The sequence below is a fragment of the Lontra canadensis genome, unplaced genomic scaffold (assembly GCF_010015895.1).
Source record: "Lontra canadensis isolate GAN:19392208 unplaced genomic scaffold, GSC_riverotter_1.0 scaffold60, whole genome shotgun sequence".
Classification (NCBI taxonomy): domain Eukaryota; kingdom Metazoa; phylum Chordata; class Mammalia; order Carnivora; family Mustelidae; genus Lontra; species Lontra canadensis.
In genome coordinates this window covers 7,516,392-7,536,447 of record NW_022631054.1, presented here as the reverse complement: position 1 = coordinate 7,536,447, position 20,056 = coordinate 7,516,392, and the positions used below count along the sequence as shown (strand labels likewise).

General features: G+C 49.0%; 1 protein-coding gene across 8 annotated transcripts in view; it reads right to left on the bottom strand.

The window, feature by feature from the left end:
* Nucleotides 1–1,066: 1,066 nt before the first annotated feature.
* Nucleotides 1,067–20,056, bottom strand: part of NFYC (nuclear transcription factor Y subunit gamma) — a 66,985-nt gene continuing 47,995 nt past the window's right edge. For 5 of the 8 annotated variants that reach the window (XM_032877431.1, XM_032877429.1, XM_032877433.1 and 2 more), the window contains exons 5-10: nucleotides 17,930–18,025; nucleotides 12,700–12,873; nucleotides 9,135–9,293; nucleotides 5,984–6,091; nucleotides 3,260–3,319; nucleotides 1,067–2,275 (exon numbers count right to left, since the gene is read on the bottom strand). In XM_032877431.1, the coding sequence (XP_032733322.1) occupies nucleotides 1,844–2,275; nucleotides 3,260–3,319; nucleotides 5,984–6,091; nucleotides 9,135–9,293; nucleotides 12,700–12,873; nucleotides 17,930–18,025 (1,029 nt within the window). In that variant the 3' untranslated portion in view covers nucleotides 1,067–1,843. Of the gene's footprint in view, nucleotides 2,276–3,259; nucleotides 3,320–4,584; nucleotides 4,960–5,185; nucleotides 5,382–5,983; nucleotides 6,092–9,134; nucleotides 9,294–12,699; nucleotides 12,874–17,929; nucleotides 18,026–20,056 lie in introns of those variants that run through there. The other 3 variants (XM_032877435.1, XM_032877436.1, XM_032877434.1) reach the window with 3 other exon arrangements.

Below are 20,056 nucleotides of genomic sequence, written 5' to 3'. Positions count from 1 at the left end.
AGGACTGAAAATGAATAGATGACAGACGTCCAAGTACTTACCATGGCTGACAGCGGGGAGCATTTAGTGGGAGGATTACCAGGGTAACAGGGTCAGACTTGCAGTCGCCTAATATCAAAGCCCCTTCCTATCAAAGCCCACCTCACCCCTTGAGAGCAAAGAGAAGGGAGCTGTCCAAGGTTTCGTGGCATATTACCGTCAGAGAAGAAATTAATACCTTATTTTTTTTCCTTTTTTTTAAAGATTTTATTTACTTATTTGACAGAGATCACAAGTAGCAGAGAGTCAGGGGGGAAGCAAGCTCCCTGCTGAGCAGAGCCCAATGCAGGGCTCGATCCCAGGACCCTGAGATCACGACCTGAGCAGCTTAATCCACTGAGCCACCCAGGCGCCGCTAATACTTTTAAATGGCACTCAGTTCCCTGCTCTTCCCATGACAATAGGCCTCATTCCAGTTGTAAGGATGGCATGGTGAAGGTTAGGAAGGTGGCTCATTGCTGGCTTCCATGGCCCATGAAAGCCACTGAAGCAGCAGAACTCTCCGTTCTTCCTGCTTCAATGACTAGGAAGTAGGCCCTAGCTGTAGAAGCCTTCTGGCCTGCTGCAGGCTGACAAGGAGCTTGGGCCACCCACCGCTGCAGAGACCATGCCCCTGGGAGTGGGCGTGGCCACAGCAGGCAGCTCAGGATGCCAGCCTGTGCTGCTGCCGAAGTAGCGGGACTTGTTTGAAGGACAGAGGCAGTTTCTTCCATGAGGGATGCTCTCTTGACCCTCAAATCAGCAGGATACAGCAGAATCCGGCCCACCTGTGGTAGTCTCAGTAAGGCAGGCAGGCACCTCTGAGCGGCAGGTTCCGATGTAGCTCATCTTCAAAGTCAGCTGAAGACCTCCATTTGAATCAGATATGTAGCATAAGTTCCCTTAGCTTTAAAAGGCCCCTCCTCACAAGGGTCCCCCTCTTTCACAGACACCCAACCTGAGAGCAAACAAACCTTTCTAATTTCCAAGCCTTCTCAAGCAAAGCGGCCCCGTGAGTGCCCCCAGACACAGATACCCAGACTCTAAATTATCTAAAATGAGATTTATTGCATTTCATGCAGTTTGAAGTCCATGCAGCAAAGGAGACTAGCACAATTTTTAATGTATTTTAAAAATAAAAAATGGGGGTGGGGGTGGGCAAATGCACGAAGTTCTAGTCTCCTTCGGTCCCTGGGAGAGAAGGGTTTGGAAATGAAACCATCCACTCTCCATGGCGAATGAGTTCATCTCTTAAATGCAAGGAATGTTTCCATGGCCTCTGGGTGCAGACACACAGAGCTCTGGGACAAGCGCAGAGTCAAGAGGACCACTAGTGAAGAGGAAGCTACGCAGGCACCTAACTCAATCTGAGGGCAGAACGAGATGGCAAATCCTGGGGGCAGCAGCTGTTCCAAAAGTCAGGAGATAACATACCCCCTGAGGAGATTTGCTCCTGAAAAGAAGTAGCAGTAAGAATAAAAAAAGAGAGAGAGAGAACAAAAGAAGTATTTCTTCAACCACACTCTTCAAGAAAATGCCATAAATATGTTATTTAATATTTTCATTTCATAGCATTGGACACACAGCTCAACATATTGAAATATTGATTCCTTGGAGAAAAAGTGGAAAAAAAGGAAATAAAAAATATTGCATCTTTCTGTTGGAGAATCTCGGCCCCCAGGCATGGGGCGTAGTGCACCAGTGTCCTAGCCTGCAGGAGGCGCGGAGGTCGGCTGTGTCCTCTGGGGAGGGAGGCTGTGCCCATCGCCCGGGGCTGTATGGCAAAAAGTGTGTTGGGTGTCCTTGGCCTTGCCAGCTCAGGCCCTCAGTCGCCGGTCACCTGGGGAGCCTGCCCGTCGGAGGGCTGGTTGGCTGACTGGATGAACATGGGCTGGGCGAGGTCCTGGCCGGCAGGCATGGTGACTTGCTGGATCTGGTAGAGCTGCTGCGAGGGGTGGAGAGGAGAGAGTGAGGTCACCCCTGGGAGAGGGGCATGCAGCTCCCTATGGGCCTCAAGATGGTCGGGGGCCCCAGATACCTCAACCACCACCCACTGTAAGGCGTCAGAGGGAGGAGGGGATGTGGAGCTCTGCTGGGGCTGGGAGCAGCAGACACAGGAGGCTCCGGCCCCATGTGAGGGGGTGTGTGTGGTGGGCGGGGAAGAGGTGCAGGGAGTTGCATTTCCTGTGGCTTTCACTTCTCTGGGCTCTGCCTCTCCCGTTAGCTCAGAGCCTCGGGCTTGCTGCACGCTGTTTCTCTGTGACAAACACAAGCAATTTGAACCACTCTACCAGCTGCTTGGAAGTCCGCATTTCCCCAACTCTCGGTAATCCTCACTAGCAGGGGTAGTAGGATTACCCCCTCCTCCTTTCCTCAGAGTATCTGGCTCAGACTGAGGCCACACTGAGCCTGCATTTCCTGCACAGGCCCTGCTGAGGAGGGGGCCTGGGTTTAAAACACACACTAAGCCAAGACCCATGAGGCACTGAGAAGCAGCTCACACAGCCACTACGGAAGGGCAGAGCCAAATGGACAGTTGACTTTCTCAGGTGTCCACCCCAAAAGCCCACAGGCAAAGACCTCCCACCTCCCCGCCATCACAGGAGCCCTGGCACGTGAGCCTGGCACGTGGTGCGGGCAGAGGCCAGAGCTGGGTCCTGACGCCAGCTCCTCTCCCTTCTGGTCAGCAGAGAACATGGGCTTGGGTGTGTCATCCTTTCATGGACTCCGGGGTCTCTGGGACAGTAAGTGGGAGGGAGAAGGCAGAGGGAAAGGGCAAGATTCCCTTCTCACAGGAGTTTAGAATGACTGAATTCCAGGAACCAAGAGAGCTCGAGAGGTCACATGTTCTCTGCATTTCAACTAATCCAGCTATTAAAAAGTAGCCTAGCCTGGAAAAAAACAAGTCCTAGAAAGGGAAACAGAAGACCTGCATTCCAGTCCTAGTTCTGCAATGAAGAGCTGAGTGAGCACAGACAAGACACTTCTCATCTCTAGGACTCAGTTTACTCATCCGTACAACGGGGACTGGGGCTATATAATGTCCAAGATGAGTTTCAGCTCCCGTAAGTCTACATCTAAAGGACGCGCACTCCGTTAAAGACTGCACTTGCTTTAACAATTTCTGCCCACTCGTTAACGGAAAATGCGACACTGGCCCTAACCATCCAAACCCACAGATCTCACCGGCGACCCCCGACACCCCCTCACCCTAGGCCCCTGCCCAGACTGGGTGTCCTACCTGCCCATCCGTGAACTGGCTGAACTGCTGCTGCCCTTGCTGCACCTCCGTCTGCGTGATCTGTGGGGATCAAGACGGCACAGCAGGCAGGTCAGCCGCGGGCCTGGTACAGCCCTCCAGCAGCCCACAGCCAGGAGAGGGTGGTGAGGACCACACAAGACAATGCATGTAAAGTGCCCAGAATGAGGCCTGGCACAGAACAGGTGCTCAGAGAGTAGCAGGAAAGCAAGGGTCCTTCCCCACTCCCCTGCCACAGATGGCTACTCAGCGCTGGCACTGTACAGACCACAGAGGACCCCGGAGCAGGAAATATATAGAACCTCCACAACCACCTCCCTTGCCATCCACCTGCCCCCCACCTGCCCCTTACTGCAAGCTCCTAGGAGCTAACATGGCAAAGCCTCCCATTGAGGGCTTAGACAGAAAACCTGAGAGTCTTTTAGCCAGTGAACGCAGACAGCAAAACGTGGGGCAGAGTGGTGAGTGGTCCCTTTCGTTCTTGGAAGGTGGGCTCCACACCAAACCCGTATCACCTAGATTATCTGACTGGAATACGAACCACCCTGGCGAGGAGATGGCCTTGGCCCTGGAAGTCCTTGCGGCACACCTATGAAGTACTTTTTCCGAGACAGGCCACGTGCAGCCCTCTGGGCCAAGCAGTGGGTGGGGGTGGAGGTGGGTGGGGCAGGGAAAACATCGACCACGTGTACCTACAATCTCACACGGCGATTTTAAGGACATGTGAAAAGAACTGTGCTGCCGTGTGGAACTGCACCACACTGTGCCTGCCAGCTGCTCGACACAGCCTGGCAGACCAGGAAGAAGACGGAAGCGTGCTCGTGTTCGTATGTGTATCTACGGAACATCTGCCTATTAGTCCTCTGTGTGCCATCTCCTGGAACCATCACAACCAACCTGCCACGTAAGGACTGTCCTCTCGAGTGTCCTCAAGACAGCCAAAAACAACCCATCAGGCTTACCCATGAGGCTGTCAGGAGTAAGGAGGGGACTGGTGTGAAAGGGCTTCAGAAGGGTTTCTCACTGTTGTACCCAGTTTTGGGTCCTTCCCCTCCCACCCGCCTGTAAGCGGCTGGAGGGCAGAAGCTCTATGTTTTGTCTTTACAGCCCCAAGTGCAAAGTAAGTATTTAAAGAAATGTCTGCAGAATAAATGAATGACCCTGGGACAAATGGAAAATACTCTTCATAGATGAGAAGATCAGCTGTACCCTGTGGCTGGCAGGACTGCCCTCCACATGCGCTGAAAAGAAAGTTTCATTTACTTTTAAATTCCATATGCATATTATTCATTCAACAAACATATGTGCCAGGCTATCACAAGTTAAGATCTGTTGTAATGCAGACTTCCAACCGCTCTCAGGTGCCCCCTCCTGGCTTCTCCCCAACTACTGTCCGAAAACCTCACTCTTCCCACTTTCTGGCTTTAGTTTCTGGTCCCCAGACTGACCTCAGAGGAACCAAAAACTCTTCCTTTTCATTTTCCCCCCAAACCCATGCCGTGAAAAGGTTTTGGATCCCAGGTTAGAATCTTAACAAGGTTTTGTTTTTCATTTTTGTTTTTTTAAAAAAAGAAGGCTACCTGAGGGTATGACCAGTCTGGAGATGTGACTCCATGCCAGTCAGCCCCAAGGCATTTAGGGAAAAGCCCAAGTCCTTATGTAAGCCAAGAAATGGGTCTGGACGGGGCACCTGGGTGGCTCAGTGGGTTAAAGCCTCTGCCTTCGGCTCGGGTCGTGGTCTCAGGGTCCTGGGATCGAGCCCCACATTGGGCTCTCTGCTCAGCAGGGAGCCCGCTTCCCCTCTCTCTCTGCCTGTCTCTCTGCCTACTTGTGATCTCTCTCTCTCTCTGTCAAATAAATAAATAAATAAAATATTAAAAAAAAAAAAAAAAAAGAAATGGGTCTGAAACGGGCCCTTTAATGATCCCAGAGACTGTATGGAACTCTGAAGCCTTGCTTTTGGCTCATTCCTATTTTCCCAAATGAGATCTTTGGAGAGCTGCTCTACAAACTCAGCTCCGTCACCACTGTCAATAGATACATCACCAGAAATGCAACTGGGCCGACGCATCCAGCTCTTAAACGATTGCTGCTTTTTTTGGGTCTGAGGCAGAAGAATCCATTAACAACGCCTCCCCTTGACCAGCATTGCCCATCCCCTGCAAATGATGCCCACGACCCCCAAGCCCCAAACCCCAAGCCCAGGGGGACTGCCCCCTCAGCACCTGTGCCTCACAGTCTTCCATATTTTAGGGCATGAGAGGAGATGAAGGGGGCAGTCTCTGGCTAGGTGTGCACGAGGAAGTAAAAGCCACGCAAGCTTTCCAAAGGACACGGGAGTGCCAGGACACAACAGCTATCTGGTTTTAAAGATGGAAACTCAGCATGGCGATGAGGCCCGCTATCAGAGCACCTCCTCTAGTCAGACATGCACACACACATCAGGCTTTCTTCAAGTGTCCTTGAGATCTCCCCTCCTTCACATTCCTTTGTCCCAGGAGAATAAGATAGTAAGAGAAACACTTTGAATCTAATCCTCTAATAAACGCCGTCTGTCCTTTGGGTGAAGAGATGAGCAGGGTGTGGGGGCGGCTCTTGCCAAAGGGTGAGGTGGCGAGAGCTATTGCTGAGCCCTCCTTTGCAGCCAGAGGCCAGCTCCGGCCAGCTGCCTACCCAACCCAGGGCCTGCGTTGCTGGGGCACGTACCTGTTGAGCGTTGGTGGCAAGTGTCTGGATCTGTCCCTGCACGACCTGGGTGCCTGATACAGGCTGGGCTAAGCGAATGTACTGCAGCTGGCCGGCATTCAGCTGCACCTAGAGCAGGGCAGACAAGCAGATACAGGAGACTGAGTGCGACCTCAATGGGCAGACTTCCCATGACCAGAGGTGGTAACTGTCCTCCCTACCCTCCTGACCCTTCCAAAGAAACCTACTTTGAAAACTGTAACATCCCCACCCGGCAAGTCACAAAACACAAAAGAGGGTACGTTCCCTAAATAGACTTTGGAGAAAATGCCCAGGGTACCTGGTCACATACGTGAGAAACAGCAATGGCCACACCCTCAACATTCACTGGGCTCAGTTTATCTCAGGATTTTATCCCAAAGACTGTCAGACATGATCAGAATGCTTTGTACCTGAAGTCTGGGCTACTCTCCCCTCTATCTCCAAACTCCACCACCCCAGGTCCTGGGATGGCTGATGCGGTACTGAGAAGAGATCCAGCATCTGCCAGGAGCCCAAAACAGATGGCCGTCACTCTGCACCCTAGCCTTCGTCCTGCCCAACCCCATGCCGCACACGTCTGAAGAAAAAGCTGGCCTGCTTCACCATCTCAGTACCTAACAGCCAGGACCAATGGGGGTCTGTGGGTCTTTTAGGATCCTTGGTGTTCAGCACTAGCTTCTGGCCAAACTCCTCCCAAGGGGAAGATGAATCAATAAACCTTTCACAGAAAATCCCATCATGGGAAACCAAAGCTACAAAAATGCCCTTAGAGTCCCTCAGCTTAAGATTAAGTCTCAGATAACACAGTAATACCACATGCTGCATTTAATTGTGCGCTAAAAGCCTTAACTCAGACTCCTAACCTCCAGTGCAGCATGAAGGGTCTCAGTGCCTTGAGCGGGAACACGGAGAGACCAAGGCGGCTGGTCGCTCAGCAAAGGAGAGTCAGCAGAGCACTGCAGACATTCACACTCGGGATTCAGGGGATGAAAGAGGTGCCAGGAGCACAGACTGGTCTCTCTCTATCTGGGGGCCCAGACAACACCCTCCCCTGGCAGCCCAGCAGGCTGTTGTTGCCATGGTAAGCTTCTAGAAGCGAACAGGCAAGTTATGCATCTTTGTCCTGGAGCAAGTTTTCCCCTCACCTCCATGAGCTTACAGGTTATTTTACTTCCATGAGGAAAATGCTGATAAATGGAGCTGCACTCCTGCATGCAGTGTTAAATCACACTGCTTCTCTGAAACTTCAGCCTCAAAGAAGATCTGAGTCACCAAGAAAAGACTAACACTTGGTAGTTTGTGTGGTTCTTGGAAGTTCTTGGTAGACCAGATTCCAGAATTGTCCACTTATGGCAAAATGGAGGGACATAAAATGTAAACCCGTTAAGAATCTGGTTCACAGGAGACAGACCAAGATAGGGTGATGGGTGGTCATTTCTTTCTGAGAATATGCCAACAAGAGCTGCTGGGAAGTTGTGATGCAGGCCCAGACTGCCCTGCACTAAGTCCTACAGTGTGGCCTCCAGGCAACAGCACTAAGTAGCTTTTGGGGATGAAGGCAGCTGGGTGGAGGCTTGGGAAGCTCATCTGCTGGGACTGATGGTGGCTCCAGCCAAGGAAGACAGGATGAAAGACTACAGCCTTGTCCCAAGAGCAGGGAAGGTGTCCTGAGAGCCACAGGGATTTTACATGTCCCAGCTGGGGAGAGCTCTTTGCAGAAACTCAGATGGGACTGAAAAGTTGTGAGCCAGATAGTTCCAAGCAGTTCTTAGGAGCAAGAAGCTCCTCTTTTAGACTTAGGTTGAGACATCTGGTGATACTTTGCCCTCCGTCCTCCACCACAAAGACAGGTCCAGGGAGCCTGACAGCTTTTTGATGTTAACTCCAGGAAAAAAATGCCTGCCCTCTGGGCTTTTAAAAGAGAAGCAAAGTTTCCTTCCTGAAGGTCCCCTCTATTGGGGTGAGCACTCCGAGGAATTCAGAAATGCAGACTCCTGCATCAGGAATCTAAGACTAACGAATTCCGCAACAAATGTGGGCTAAAGCTCTGTGACTGAGAGAAAGAATTGAGTTAAAGTTACTGCAAGGGAGGGGGCCTCTTCTCTGGCTTAAGTGAACTTGTTCTGGCACCTTCACATGTGAAATGGGGAACGAACCATTCAAGAGAGGTCTTGGGGTTAGTGGCTGAGACAGTGAGGCAAGGCACCTGGAACTGACAGATCTGTGTGTGTGTGTGCATGTGTGTGTGTGGAGGGGGGGGGGGGGGAGAGTGAGAGGGAGCAAGCTCTAGCAGAGGGAGAGTGCACCAAAAGCACAAGAAAGGGAGGAAAGGAGAAAGGGGAGACAGAAAGATACACAGAGGCACACACTCTGCTTTCCTTCAGTTTTCTCTTGGTCTATTACTCTGTTAATAAGAACAGTCCCCAAAATGGAGCTTTTTTCAAAGAGGAAGTGGTTAACCAAGTCCAAGGGAGTTTCTCTATCTGCCTACATGTCATTTGCAACAGGAAGGGCCAGGGGCAGGAAATGGAAGGACTGCTCCACGTCACTCACTCTCTACATCTCTGGGTGGCAAAATGACCAACGTATAGATAGCAAGTGTTAAGATGGGACATTTTTTACAAAAGAGCAAGAACAAGTAAAAACAGCCAACAAATCCAAGAAATGAAATCCCTCAAGGCGCACAGGAAGCAGCAGTCCACAGTGAAGGGATGGAGAAGTTAAATGAAAGCCAAAAATATACTTTGCTGCAGGCTCCACTGGGAACTGACTCATGAATATGCAACAAGTGTATTTACGGCCTTCCCTGTACACCTCCCTCTTATTCTCTGCTAATCAAAAGGCAGGACTGCCTCACGGGGCCTTTGGGTCTTGGCATGAAATAGTGGTTACGAGCACTCTCCGCGTAGGTGGAGCGCAGGGAAATCGAAAGGAGCTGCCCCACAGTGGTGAACCCGAGCTGGATTAAAGAAAAGCAGTGAGTGTACAGGGAAGCAAGTCGTGGTCTGGGTTAACAGGGATATCGTTTAGAGAAATGTATGTACACATACACACACGGGTAGACACAATATTCTGTGTGCGCGTGTAAGCTCAGCGCCTTGGGGGGGCGGTGAGGCCGAGCGGGGCTTACCGGAATCTGCTGGATCTCTCCCGTGTTCGTGATGATCTGCTGCATCACCTGCATGGTCTGCCCGCTGCTGCTCTGGGCCTGCTGGGCCTGACCCTGGGGCTGAGCCTGAACAATCTGCACCTGCTGGCCTTCTCCCACCTGCATGGTCACGGGTGTGGTCTGAAAAGAGTGAGGAGAAAATGGCTTCGATCCCAGCTCAGAGCCCGTAGGGGCTAACGAGCAGTTAATTAGGAACAAACCCCTTCTGTGGTTGCCTAAACTCACCTTAACACTAATTAACAATACTCAGAGTCCTCTGGGCCTAGAGCACGGCTGAAGTTACTCTCCGAAATAAAAGACGGGAGAATGCCACATGGATTTTTTAGGCTCACAGTACAGAATACCTGCCCAGGCCCCAAACACCTCTATGGTTCAAATGCTGCAGCTTTCCAAAGCCCCTTCAGTGACAGGAAGGCACATGTGGTACAAAAGAATCCAAAGCAACCATGACAGCTCACTGGAGGCATTGCCAAGGTCAACTGTGGAGCAGGTGAATGTCGACAGCCGACTAAATGGAGAGTGAGGTCAGGATGAACTTACGAAGCTCAGGACCTCGGACTCCCTTCTAGCATGCGACACTGGGAGGAGACAAAGCGCACGCTGGCCTCACGCGAGAATGACCGCAGCCTACACTGGCCAGATCAAGCACGGCTCCCCATGGGACAGGCAAACACCACAAAGACCTGGATGCTCATTGAGGCTATCCCTGAGCAACCGAACTTAATAAAGCAAGAGCTGAACTCTCTAGAAACAGGAACCTTAGTTTTAAGAAATTTCTGTCCAACGTCCATGACTTGGCAGACTCTCTCTCATATACACTTCATGGACTGCAGTTCCAGGAAACTTACTCCTTTGAGAGACGGTAGACTTGAACTGTCAAAAGGGTTGGGCAGTCACTTGCTCAAATTTCAAAACTTCAAAATTTCAAAAGGGTCCCAGATGTGACCCTTACAGACCACCCAGAGCAGGGAAGACCAGTACATACTGTTCATCTGCTGGGGGAGGGGGTGGGGAGGAGCGGGCCGTGGCGATGGTTGTGGGGTGGGGGGAGGGTGGGATCTTTTAAACACCACACCTACACCCCCAGTGCCCCGGGTTCCGGTATGACAACTCCCCACTCTGAATTCTGAATCACTTCAGTAAGAAGATGCTGCGAGTCTCAGTGGCTCCTGGGCTTCTATCGATGCTGCTATTCTGATGCTCTTAGTTTCTGACCGCACGGGTCTCCTGTGCATCTGAAGTTACAGGGGAAGGGGACGTGTTCTAGGAACTACAGTTGAGAGTCACAGGATTACTAGGTAAGGAGAAATTACTATGACCTGGAGGTCGGGAGGAAGGAGGACAGAGGGATCTATGTAAAAACACATGTGGTGGGTGGGCTGGGACAACAGGAAACACCTCCCATTCTCACACCAGCATTCTCAACTCAGCCTTATTCCCCCGACCTCCAGGAACAGAAATTTCCAATTTTATGACAGAACACACAGGATTCACTTTACCAAAATATGCTTTCCTTCCCACTTAGTAAGTATCCTGTCCCGCAAAGGTTACCTGAACTCAACTTGAAATAGCCATTACTACAGGTCCAAGGAGGGGTGACACAGCACAAGGCCACCCTGAAGCAGCAGGACAGAGAACGGCTGGGAGACCCAGGCAGAGACCAACTTCACCATCTCCGCAGGCCTCATCAGCTCCAAGCTGAGCCAGTCTGAGGTGCCGAAGAGGAGAGATGAAATTCTTGCTGACTAAAAAAAAATGCATACTGCCAACTCATCACTGTACTCTATCGACTCAATTTTCCCAAGAGGATTTCCAAGGTATTTCTAAATCACTTCAGGAAAATGAAGGCTTGTGTTAGCATGGCATCTGTCAAATCACGTATGGCGTGCCCTGCTGTCAGAACACAACAGCCATGAGCTTCTTAGGATGTTCAGCCAATCAGAGCCTGTGCCTGGTGGACTCCCTTGAAGTTTGCTCTGTAAAGGGATAAAGCCTTTGGCAGGGAAAGCTCTCAGCATCGCAGAGGCACAGCATTAGCCAAAGAAGGTCTCTTAGGCATCATGGTATGGTGAACGCCTTGAAGCAGGGACTGGGCTACAATCATCTTTGAACCTCTCCTGCCTAGCAGTGTCTGGCGAAGAGAAAGCACCCTAAAACTTCGGTTATATGGATTAAAAAGTGAGACAGGGAATAAATCCTAAAATCTTCATTAATATTTAAATCTACCTCTGCCCCAATTTGTTTCTTCTAGGCAAACCCAGCTCTTACCCACAGACACAAGGCTATCAGTGTCCTCTGCCTCTATTCTCAGACTTGCCTAAATGTCCCCCATGCTGACTATGCCTTCCCAACACTCCCTGGGTAGTTTCCTGCCTTTGCCTGTGATTTACTCTCTTCTGGAAAGCCCTCCTTCCCCTCTTTATCTGATTCGTTACCATTGTTCCCTCTAAGACTTGTATTATTCCCTTCAGGGAACCTTCTCTGACATTTGCTTCTATCACTTCCCTCACGTTGTTTTATATATATATTATATATATTATTTTTTATTATATATATTTTAATTATATATATAATTTCTATTGTATATATTTTAATTATATATATAATTTTAAGATTTTATTTCATTTATTTATTTGTCAGAGAGAGAGAATGAGCAACCAGGGGGAGTGGCAGGCAAAGGGAGAAGCAAGGAGCCCGATGTGGGACTGGATCCCAAGACTCCGGGATCACGACCTGCACGGACGGCAGACGTTTAACTGACTGAGCCACCCAGGCATCCCCTAGATATCCCTTTTGATGTGATCCCGTAACACCCTTTACACACCCCTAAGAGTTTCTTACGCTTCCCATGTGGTGGTATTTTAATCTTTAAGTATTTCTACCCTACTAGATTGTGAAAATTCTTAAAAATAGGGACTGTTTCATCCCTAGCACATAGGATAGGACTCAATGGTTGGTGAATAAATTAATGCTTGACAGAGAATTTGGATTCAGAGCTCAGAGAACAGAGCTCTCTACAGCCTCTCGTGACCCCCAACAAACGAGGACGTTACTGCTTTCACAATACTGCTGGGGAGAGAGAATACTCTGCTTGCTACCGTAAAAAGGGGTCACTTGACAAAACCGTGGTGCAACAGAGAAATGATGGGGAGAAGGGGAAGAGAGGGATGCAAGCTGGTAACGAGGCCTAATCTCCTAACAGCAGCCATGGGGTCCACTTACCATACCTTCTGTGGGGATGTCACTACTCTTGATGGGGCACAATACAGACGTTTCTCTCAGCTCATGGGGATCCTGAAGGGGGTCTCATTCACTGCACTCTCATCTGACCCTGAGGATACTGGGACCCCGAGGTCAGGGTGACACATCACCTGGGTGGCTCAATCTAGGGAGAAGCCCGAGTTTCCAGACTTCAAGTCTAGTGCCCTGTAATGATGGGCCTGCCTCTCCGCCCAGGCCAGGCCGTCCCCATCCTGCACCTAAGCGGCACGGCCCTGCTGGCGGGCACCCCGTACAGCTCACGGACCTGGCCCTGCTGAGGCTGCGCGATGATGATCTGCCCAGGCTGGATGGTGGTCGTGGAGCTGCTGGTCTGCTGGCCCTGCTGCTGCCCCTGGACCTGGACGGCGGCGGGCTGCTGAGCCAGCGTGAAGTAGTACTGGACAGGCTCGGCAGGAGTCACGGACTGGCGCACCTCCTCCTGTGGGGCAGAAGGAGAGGCAGGTAAGAGGAAAAGAACGGACTCAGCAGCCGCTACAGTGAATTTCCACCCTTCCCCCAGACGGACTCTGCGCAGTTGCCTGCTGAATGCTGAGCTCTCCACATCTGAAGCCAAGGGAAAGTGGAATTCGAAGAGCCCAGTTGTGCTAAATCAAACTAAAAATAACAGATTCCATAGGCTTCACAAAACATACAGCCAATTTTCTGAAGTACAGAGTAATCACCCATTGCGTGATGAGCTGCAAATGGGCAAATAATTACCGTAACTAAAAACCACGCACCAGCAGTGCTTGTCAGTAAACGCTGTCAAGGCCTGTGATCTGCAGACGGTGCTAATTGCGAGCACTGGGAAGATGCTACCCAAACATCAAGCTCTCAGGCTGGCCCCCAATGTCCCCAACAGGCAGCACTCTCCTTATTTGGGGCCTGCCAGCTCTGGAGGGACAGAGCAGGAGAAAGCGAAACAGGGCTTTTCCTGGGCTGGAACTTAAGAATTGAATGTCAGGATTGAGAGCACTGGTAGGCAAGTGCCCGGCTTTTCACAGTACATCAAGAGCACTGTGGTCACAGAGGGCCACGTCTATCCAGCGTCATGTCTGGTTCTGGTTGTACTTAGCCACAGAAGAGCAACCCAGGGGGCCCTGAGGGACAGCTCTCCGCTGAGGGGGCAGCCTTAGCTGACTAGGGAGGTCGCATTCGGTCCAATCTGCTGGGTGAAGAGCCTGTTCCTTCTTCAGCTGACGTTTTCCATGGCAGAAGGAGTAAACAACCCTCTCCCAGCCACCTTGAGCTCACAGCTGAGAGTGTAGGATGTTTACACACACTACGACATGGTTAGAGCCTGGGGTCCGGGGCTGGCGGGCCCCTGACCACTGACACAGAGGTCGGCGTCTGCTCCGGAGGGCCCTGTGACACACGGTGCCCCTGCCTGGGACAACAAAAACAACAGAAACAGACAACCACTCGGGCTGGCTGAGCAGAAAATTAGCTTAATTTACTCACTTCCTTGTTCTGGGCTAAGTTTGCCAGGTTCAAGAAAAGAGGAAAAGACACTTCTTCAAGGCACAGAGATGCTGCAGACTCCCTCAAAAGCTCCCCAAAGTGAGTGACACAGGTGGTACTGACTGTGCACCCTCACTAGGTTAGGTGTCCCAAACTATGTTGCACAGTCCCTTCCTCACCACACTTTGGTGCACCTGCTTGTCAAATTCACTGCCTTCCCTGCTTGGGTGAGAGCACTTTGAGGGCTCAACTCTCTCTTGCTCTCCGATGTCCCAGCCATTCATTTCCTTGTAAGGTATGCACTAAGAGGTTGCTGGATGATGGACAGATTATTTATAGAGTCAGGCAGAGAGCTGCAGGTTTGGGGGGTTTTGTTTTGTTTTTTTAAAGTAAGCTCTATTCCCAACATGGGGCTTGAACTCACAACCCCAAGATCAAGAGTTGCATGCTCTTCCAACTGAGTCATCCAGGTGCCCCAGAAAGTGCTTTTTCAAAACTTGAGTTGGTAGTCTCACACATTCTCTTGAACTCAACAGCTGTTACCAACAGAAAAAAGTACCTAAACTCTCTTTTGCTACCTCTAGGATTCTGCGGCCATGGTGTAGGGAGAAGTTTTTATGTCCCCTACAGAACAGGGCATGACTGGGGGGCCCCAGATACTAGAATTAGGACTGCTGACATCTAGCCTTTCAGGAACTGTGGTCCCGGCATCACAAGATTCCCTAATGGCCACCCACCCAGCCTCAACAGACACTTTTAACCTTCTGGGTTTCTAAGCTAGTCCTCAAACATAAATGAATTTTCTAGGTTATTAATGTGTTCTGTGCTTCAGACCCAAACAGTTCAAACCCTGAATGTAATCACACTGAGGCAGAAAAAAAGGAGGTCCCCTTTTTTCTCATCTAGGTCTCAGTCCCCAGAACAACGTAACTGTGACAACAGCACCTCTATTTCAACTCGACTTTTTACCATTATAAATATTATGTATATACAGACGTTTTCCCTTAGCTCTTGGGGATCCTGAAGGGTGTCTCATTCACCCTTCAACTAGCTCTTGGCGGTAGAAGGGATAAATACTGATACCCTCCCTTAACCAAGAAACAGACGCCAACTACCAAATGCCAACCTATTTAAAGGTCTTGAAATAGGTTCAATGCATTTATTTTCCACTGAGAATGTCCTTCCCATCTTGTAAAAAACATCAATCACTATACTCTAGACCTAACTTACAAAAGCTCTCGGGTAAATGAGAGGGTGGAGAGGATTGAGACTTCCCCAGAACCAACCTGAAGAAGTCAGGGAGGAGGGAGAAACTGGCATTTCCCAGCCCTGACCTGTGATTGCTTTGTCTCCAGTTTGCTCTCACTGCAACTAACCTGCAAGTGAATATAGTCTTTCTGCCAAACAAAAAGCAGTTCCTTGAAGCACCCCTTTCGGAAGCCAATACTTCCTGCCAAAAATGGTGACAGCACGTAAAAAAGCTTCTCCTATCCTGCCTACCACACCCTCTTGTTCGGGAACCAGGCAGTGCCCAGGACACTCAGGAAGTCCCAAGGAGAGGCGCTCAGGGCAGCGTTTTGAGGATCAGGGTGACGCTCTCGAATCACTGGGATGGAAGGAGGCACATCTAAGGTTCTTCTGCATCACGAAGACTCATCCGGCCAATGGAGGGCAAGCTAGCAAGGGAATGATTATGCTTGGTTTAAAGAAATGGGTGAAGAGAAAATGACATTTCAATGGGCAGGAACTTTCAACTCATAGCTTTAGTGGGGTAGAAGTCAGCTTCAACTACCTTCTGCTTCTGAATAGTCTACTTGCTTCCCCGAAGAACAAGAGAAATGTCCAAGCATCTCTGAGAAGTCAAGGACCTTAGATCTACAACTCAGTATTTCTGGCTAGTTTCTTTCCCCGGCAATGGGGAATTACCCCTGTGCTAGAACAATCTCCAAGTGACTGGATCAATTCAGGATGGGGCACCTGCCCAGCTTTCGCACTGGCTTCCCTGACCAGAGAGGGCTTGCTCTCGGAATCTTTTCAGAAGTAGAGACTGACAAACGTCAGAGAATGAGCAGCACCCCATCCTTAGGCCATCACTACGGAGCTGTGCAGCCAGCCCCAGACTGAAAAAAGTACTTCCGCTTCAGTAGCCACAATGAACTGCTGCCTCCTTCAGAAAGGGTGAGTTTTGGAGAGTAGGCGCTTTTAAAGGACTTAAGGAGGTGCCAGCCAATTTGGAGCTGGGGAAAACTTCATGTCTACAAAGGATTGAAAGTGCTATCTTAGAATTTCAGGCCAGCGTTCAGCAATCTCAACCTTCAAAGGCCAGGCAGGAGCTGCCCCAGTAGGACTCCAATCAATGGCATGAACACCTACAAAGACCTGAATCCAGGCAGCAAGGAGCGGTTTCAGCTAGACACACTTTAAAAGGGGATGGATCACAGCACTACGGTCAGGCTAGGATGGAACTGGGAGCTATCTGACACTGCGAGAGCGCCAGGCACTGAGGACCTGAGGAAGGCACAGGACATGACCCTTCCCTCCAGCCACTTGGTTCAGCAGACAGCCCAAAGAAAATGAGTAGGCGTTAGCACAAGGCCCGATTTTGTCACAGGGCTCACCGCCTTGTTTTTAAAGGGGGTTTCTAAAACAAATTCCAACAAGGAGAGCAGGGACGTGGTAGCATTTGTTTTGGAGGAAGAGAAGTGGTCTGAGTTCCTGTGGCAGGGACTTCTCAGAGGGGAGGGAAACACCCCAAGAGGAGGAACTGAGCCCGTGGGAACAAACCTGCAATGGTTTCAAAGGCGCTGCGCAGCTGGGGACGACCGTGGCAGCCTGCCGCTGTAAACATCCGACTGAAAGCTCCTCTGAACACCTTACAGCTTCCAGTCAAGGATGTTTACAGTAGCAAAGACTGCCCAGAAAGAACGGAGCCGCAGTGAGGCGCCCTGCTCTAACAAGGAGGGGCCAGAGGGCCTGCCGATCCAAAGGCCCCCAGGCAGGGTCAGGATTATAGATGTCCTTTAAGATGCGCACTTCTATACTTCCTGACTGGTTATTAGTGCGAGACAGCATAGGAGAATGGTTGTCACTGAATCACTCTAAGGATAATATATTATGAAATAATTCATTAAAAACACTCAAAATTTTATTAACAAGATAAAGCAAGCAGAACAAAAGCACAGCTCTGCTCCTGCCAGATACTGCCACTATTCCCCAAGCGTCTCTAACCACATCTACTGAGTCACGTAATCCACGTGCCTCAAACAATGAGCTATACAGGAAAGGGGTCTATTAAAATTGCAGTTAAGAGCTCGATGCACCCAAGGTGCTGAAAAAAAGTCAGTGTGACCTCTGGAGAGGGGCAGGCAAAAGAGAGGCGGAGACAGATAGTCACATTCTTTCCTGTGATTGCTTGGAAAACGGTTTAAGTGGTGGTTCTCAAATTTGGCTGCACATTAAAAACATCTGAAAAGTTTTAAAAAGTACTGTGACCTGGGCCTCCCCCCAACAGATTCTGATTCAGCTGGTGTGGGGTGAAGACTGGACGCCAGTATTTCTGAAACCCTAGCAGGTGATCTAATGTATAGCTCAAGCACTACACAGAGAACCGCAATCCGGAGTAAGAGAAAACCCAAGTCCATTCACTCCAAACACCACTGTGCACGCAGAGAAGCTGTTTCTTTAAATCTTGAGAATCTAAAATCTGTACCTTGCTACGAATGTTCTCCCATTCCGTGTTAAGAACTCTGAGAGACTCTCTACGGTACCTTGAAAAGAGCTTCACTTTACTGTCTGTAACTTCTCTTTAATTCTTATTTTGTCTACTTTCACTGAAATACCACCTCAGAGGCACTGAGTTAAAAGTATCCATAAATGAGTAACAGAGGGAGATGTTAAGGATGGATCTGGTCTAGACAAAGAAAAGCAAAAGGAATAGCAAATGACTTGAGCTGAGAGAGGAAAAGGAGCGTATCTGACACGAGTGTGCAAGATGCTCTTCAGCCAGAAGCAGGAGCAAGGCCATCCCAGCTCACCTGACGCTTTGGAGGTTTCAGTTCATCTCTTGGAACAATATCGATGAGAAAGTCAAACTGATCAAATTTTGTAATTGCCATGGCGATATCATTCCTCTGTAACAAAGAAAAGCAGGGTTAAAAATTAGCCTGGGGAGAAACTAGTTCACTTGGCTTTATACCCTCCACGTCACAAGTAAGAGAAGATGATGACTTCTAAGCCAAACTCAATGACCACAGCCAAGGCCAGAGCTGAAATAAGCACAGCCAAACTCATAAATCTCATGTCAGACTTGATGGGCAGACACCGACAAAGAAGATATGCATGTAGTTCATGCTCTACAAACTGGATATTTGAGCCTCCAATTACGACAACCACCTCTGCCAGATCCTACCCCAAGTCCTCTCCACAGCTGTTAAACTGTCATACTCCAGCTAAGTTCGTACAAATCTAGCAATCTCAACGGGCATGTTTCTGTTTCTTGTGTGGTTAGCAAGGTTAGGCTATTATTCAGTCTTACAACCTTTTGGTATCGCTACTGAAATCCTAATTAAATAACTTCTTACAATATTTTCTACTCATCGATCTGTAGAATGCTGGTTCCCACAAGTCTATGATTTGTATTTTGGAATTTAAAGTCACAACTTAGGGGCGCCAGAGTGGCTCAGTAGTTAAACGTCTGCCTTCAGCTCAGGTCATGATCCCGAAGTCCTGGGATCAAGTCCCGCATCAGGCTCCTCACTCAGTGGGAAGCCTGCTTCTCCCTCTTCCACTACCCCTGCTTGTGTTCTCTCTCTTGCAGTCTCCCTCTGTCAAATAAAAAAATAAAATCCTTTTAAATAAATAAATAATAAAGTCACAATGTTAAATCCACGGTTTAAATCTTGTTTAATGTGATATGAATACCAGAAGTCTGAAGTTACTAGAACTGACTAAGATTCTGAAACCAAGCCCTGGTTCCATTGGAATTCGAAGAGTGATACTCCCATTCTTTAAATAATAAAAATAGTTGTTTTTTCTTTTAGTTAAAAACTAAAAAAAAAAAATTTTTTTAAACATACTATGTATCCTTAAGATAGGAGTACTTCACTGTATGATCATTTTAAAGCAAAACAAACAGGAAAAAGTAGTGAACTCTAGTGAATGATACCTGTGTTGAAGTCTTTAAGGAAAGTAAACTTTGAAATGCATTTAAAAATAGATGGGGGTGCCTGGGTGGCTCAGTCAGTTAAGCAACCTTGATCTCAGCTCAAGTCTGTATCCTGGGGTCATGAGTTTGGGCCCTGTGTTGGGGCCCAGCGTGGAGCCACTTAAAAAAAAAAAAAAAAAAGTGACTCGGATAGAGGGACAGATAGGATGAAGCGAGCAAACTGTTAACAGTAGGATCTAGGCGGTGAGTATACAGGTACTCACTATTAACTGTGCTTATGTCTGAACGTTTACATAATAAAATATTGGGGGAGAAAGTCAACATGATAGCAGAAATGCCTAGCAATCTCTATCATCACATCTTAAAAGAGGTGACTCACCAGACAAAAGAAAAGGGGATGGAAATTTTCTGTTTTCCCTTCCCTTGTCTCTGTGATGGCCCCAAGCCACTGAAATGCAAAACTCCAATCCACCCTTCTTGCCAACCATCAGCTTGATAATAAACCCTCCAACCGAAGCAAGGAGCATCTTAAGGCTGCCAGGTCTCATTTAAGATCAGTACGATATAGTATCACATTCCTGATGATGTCACCTACTCAAAGCTATCTAAACAGCTCATCTATGGATGGAACTGGGGGAACAGCAAGGGTGGGGAACAAAATAATGAGCACCTCCAAACATACACCGAAGTGTTCTACAGTATTTGGGAAACACAAATATACTTAAGTTGGTCTTTTTAACAATTTGTTTCTCTTAATGCTAGTGATAGTTTCCTGAATACTCATATTTAGTAAAACACAGGAATCTTAAGGACACAGGTTTGATGAATTTTAATAAATACATGCAGCCAGGTAGCTATCACCTAGATAAGATTATAAAGGGTCCTCTATCCTTCCAACCAATGGCCTTCCCCCCGAATCTGAGGGAACCGCTACTCTGATTTCTATCACCATAGATGGTGACAGTACATGGTATCATGTGCTATATGATTTTCTCCT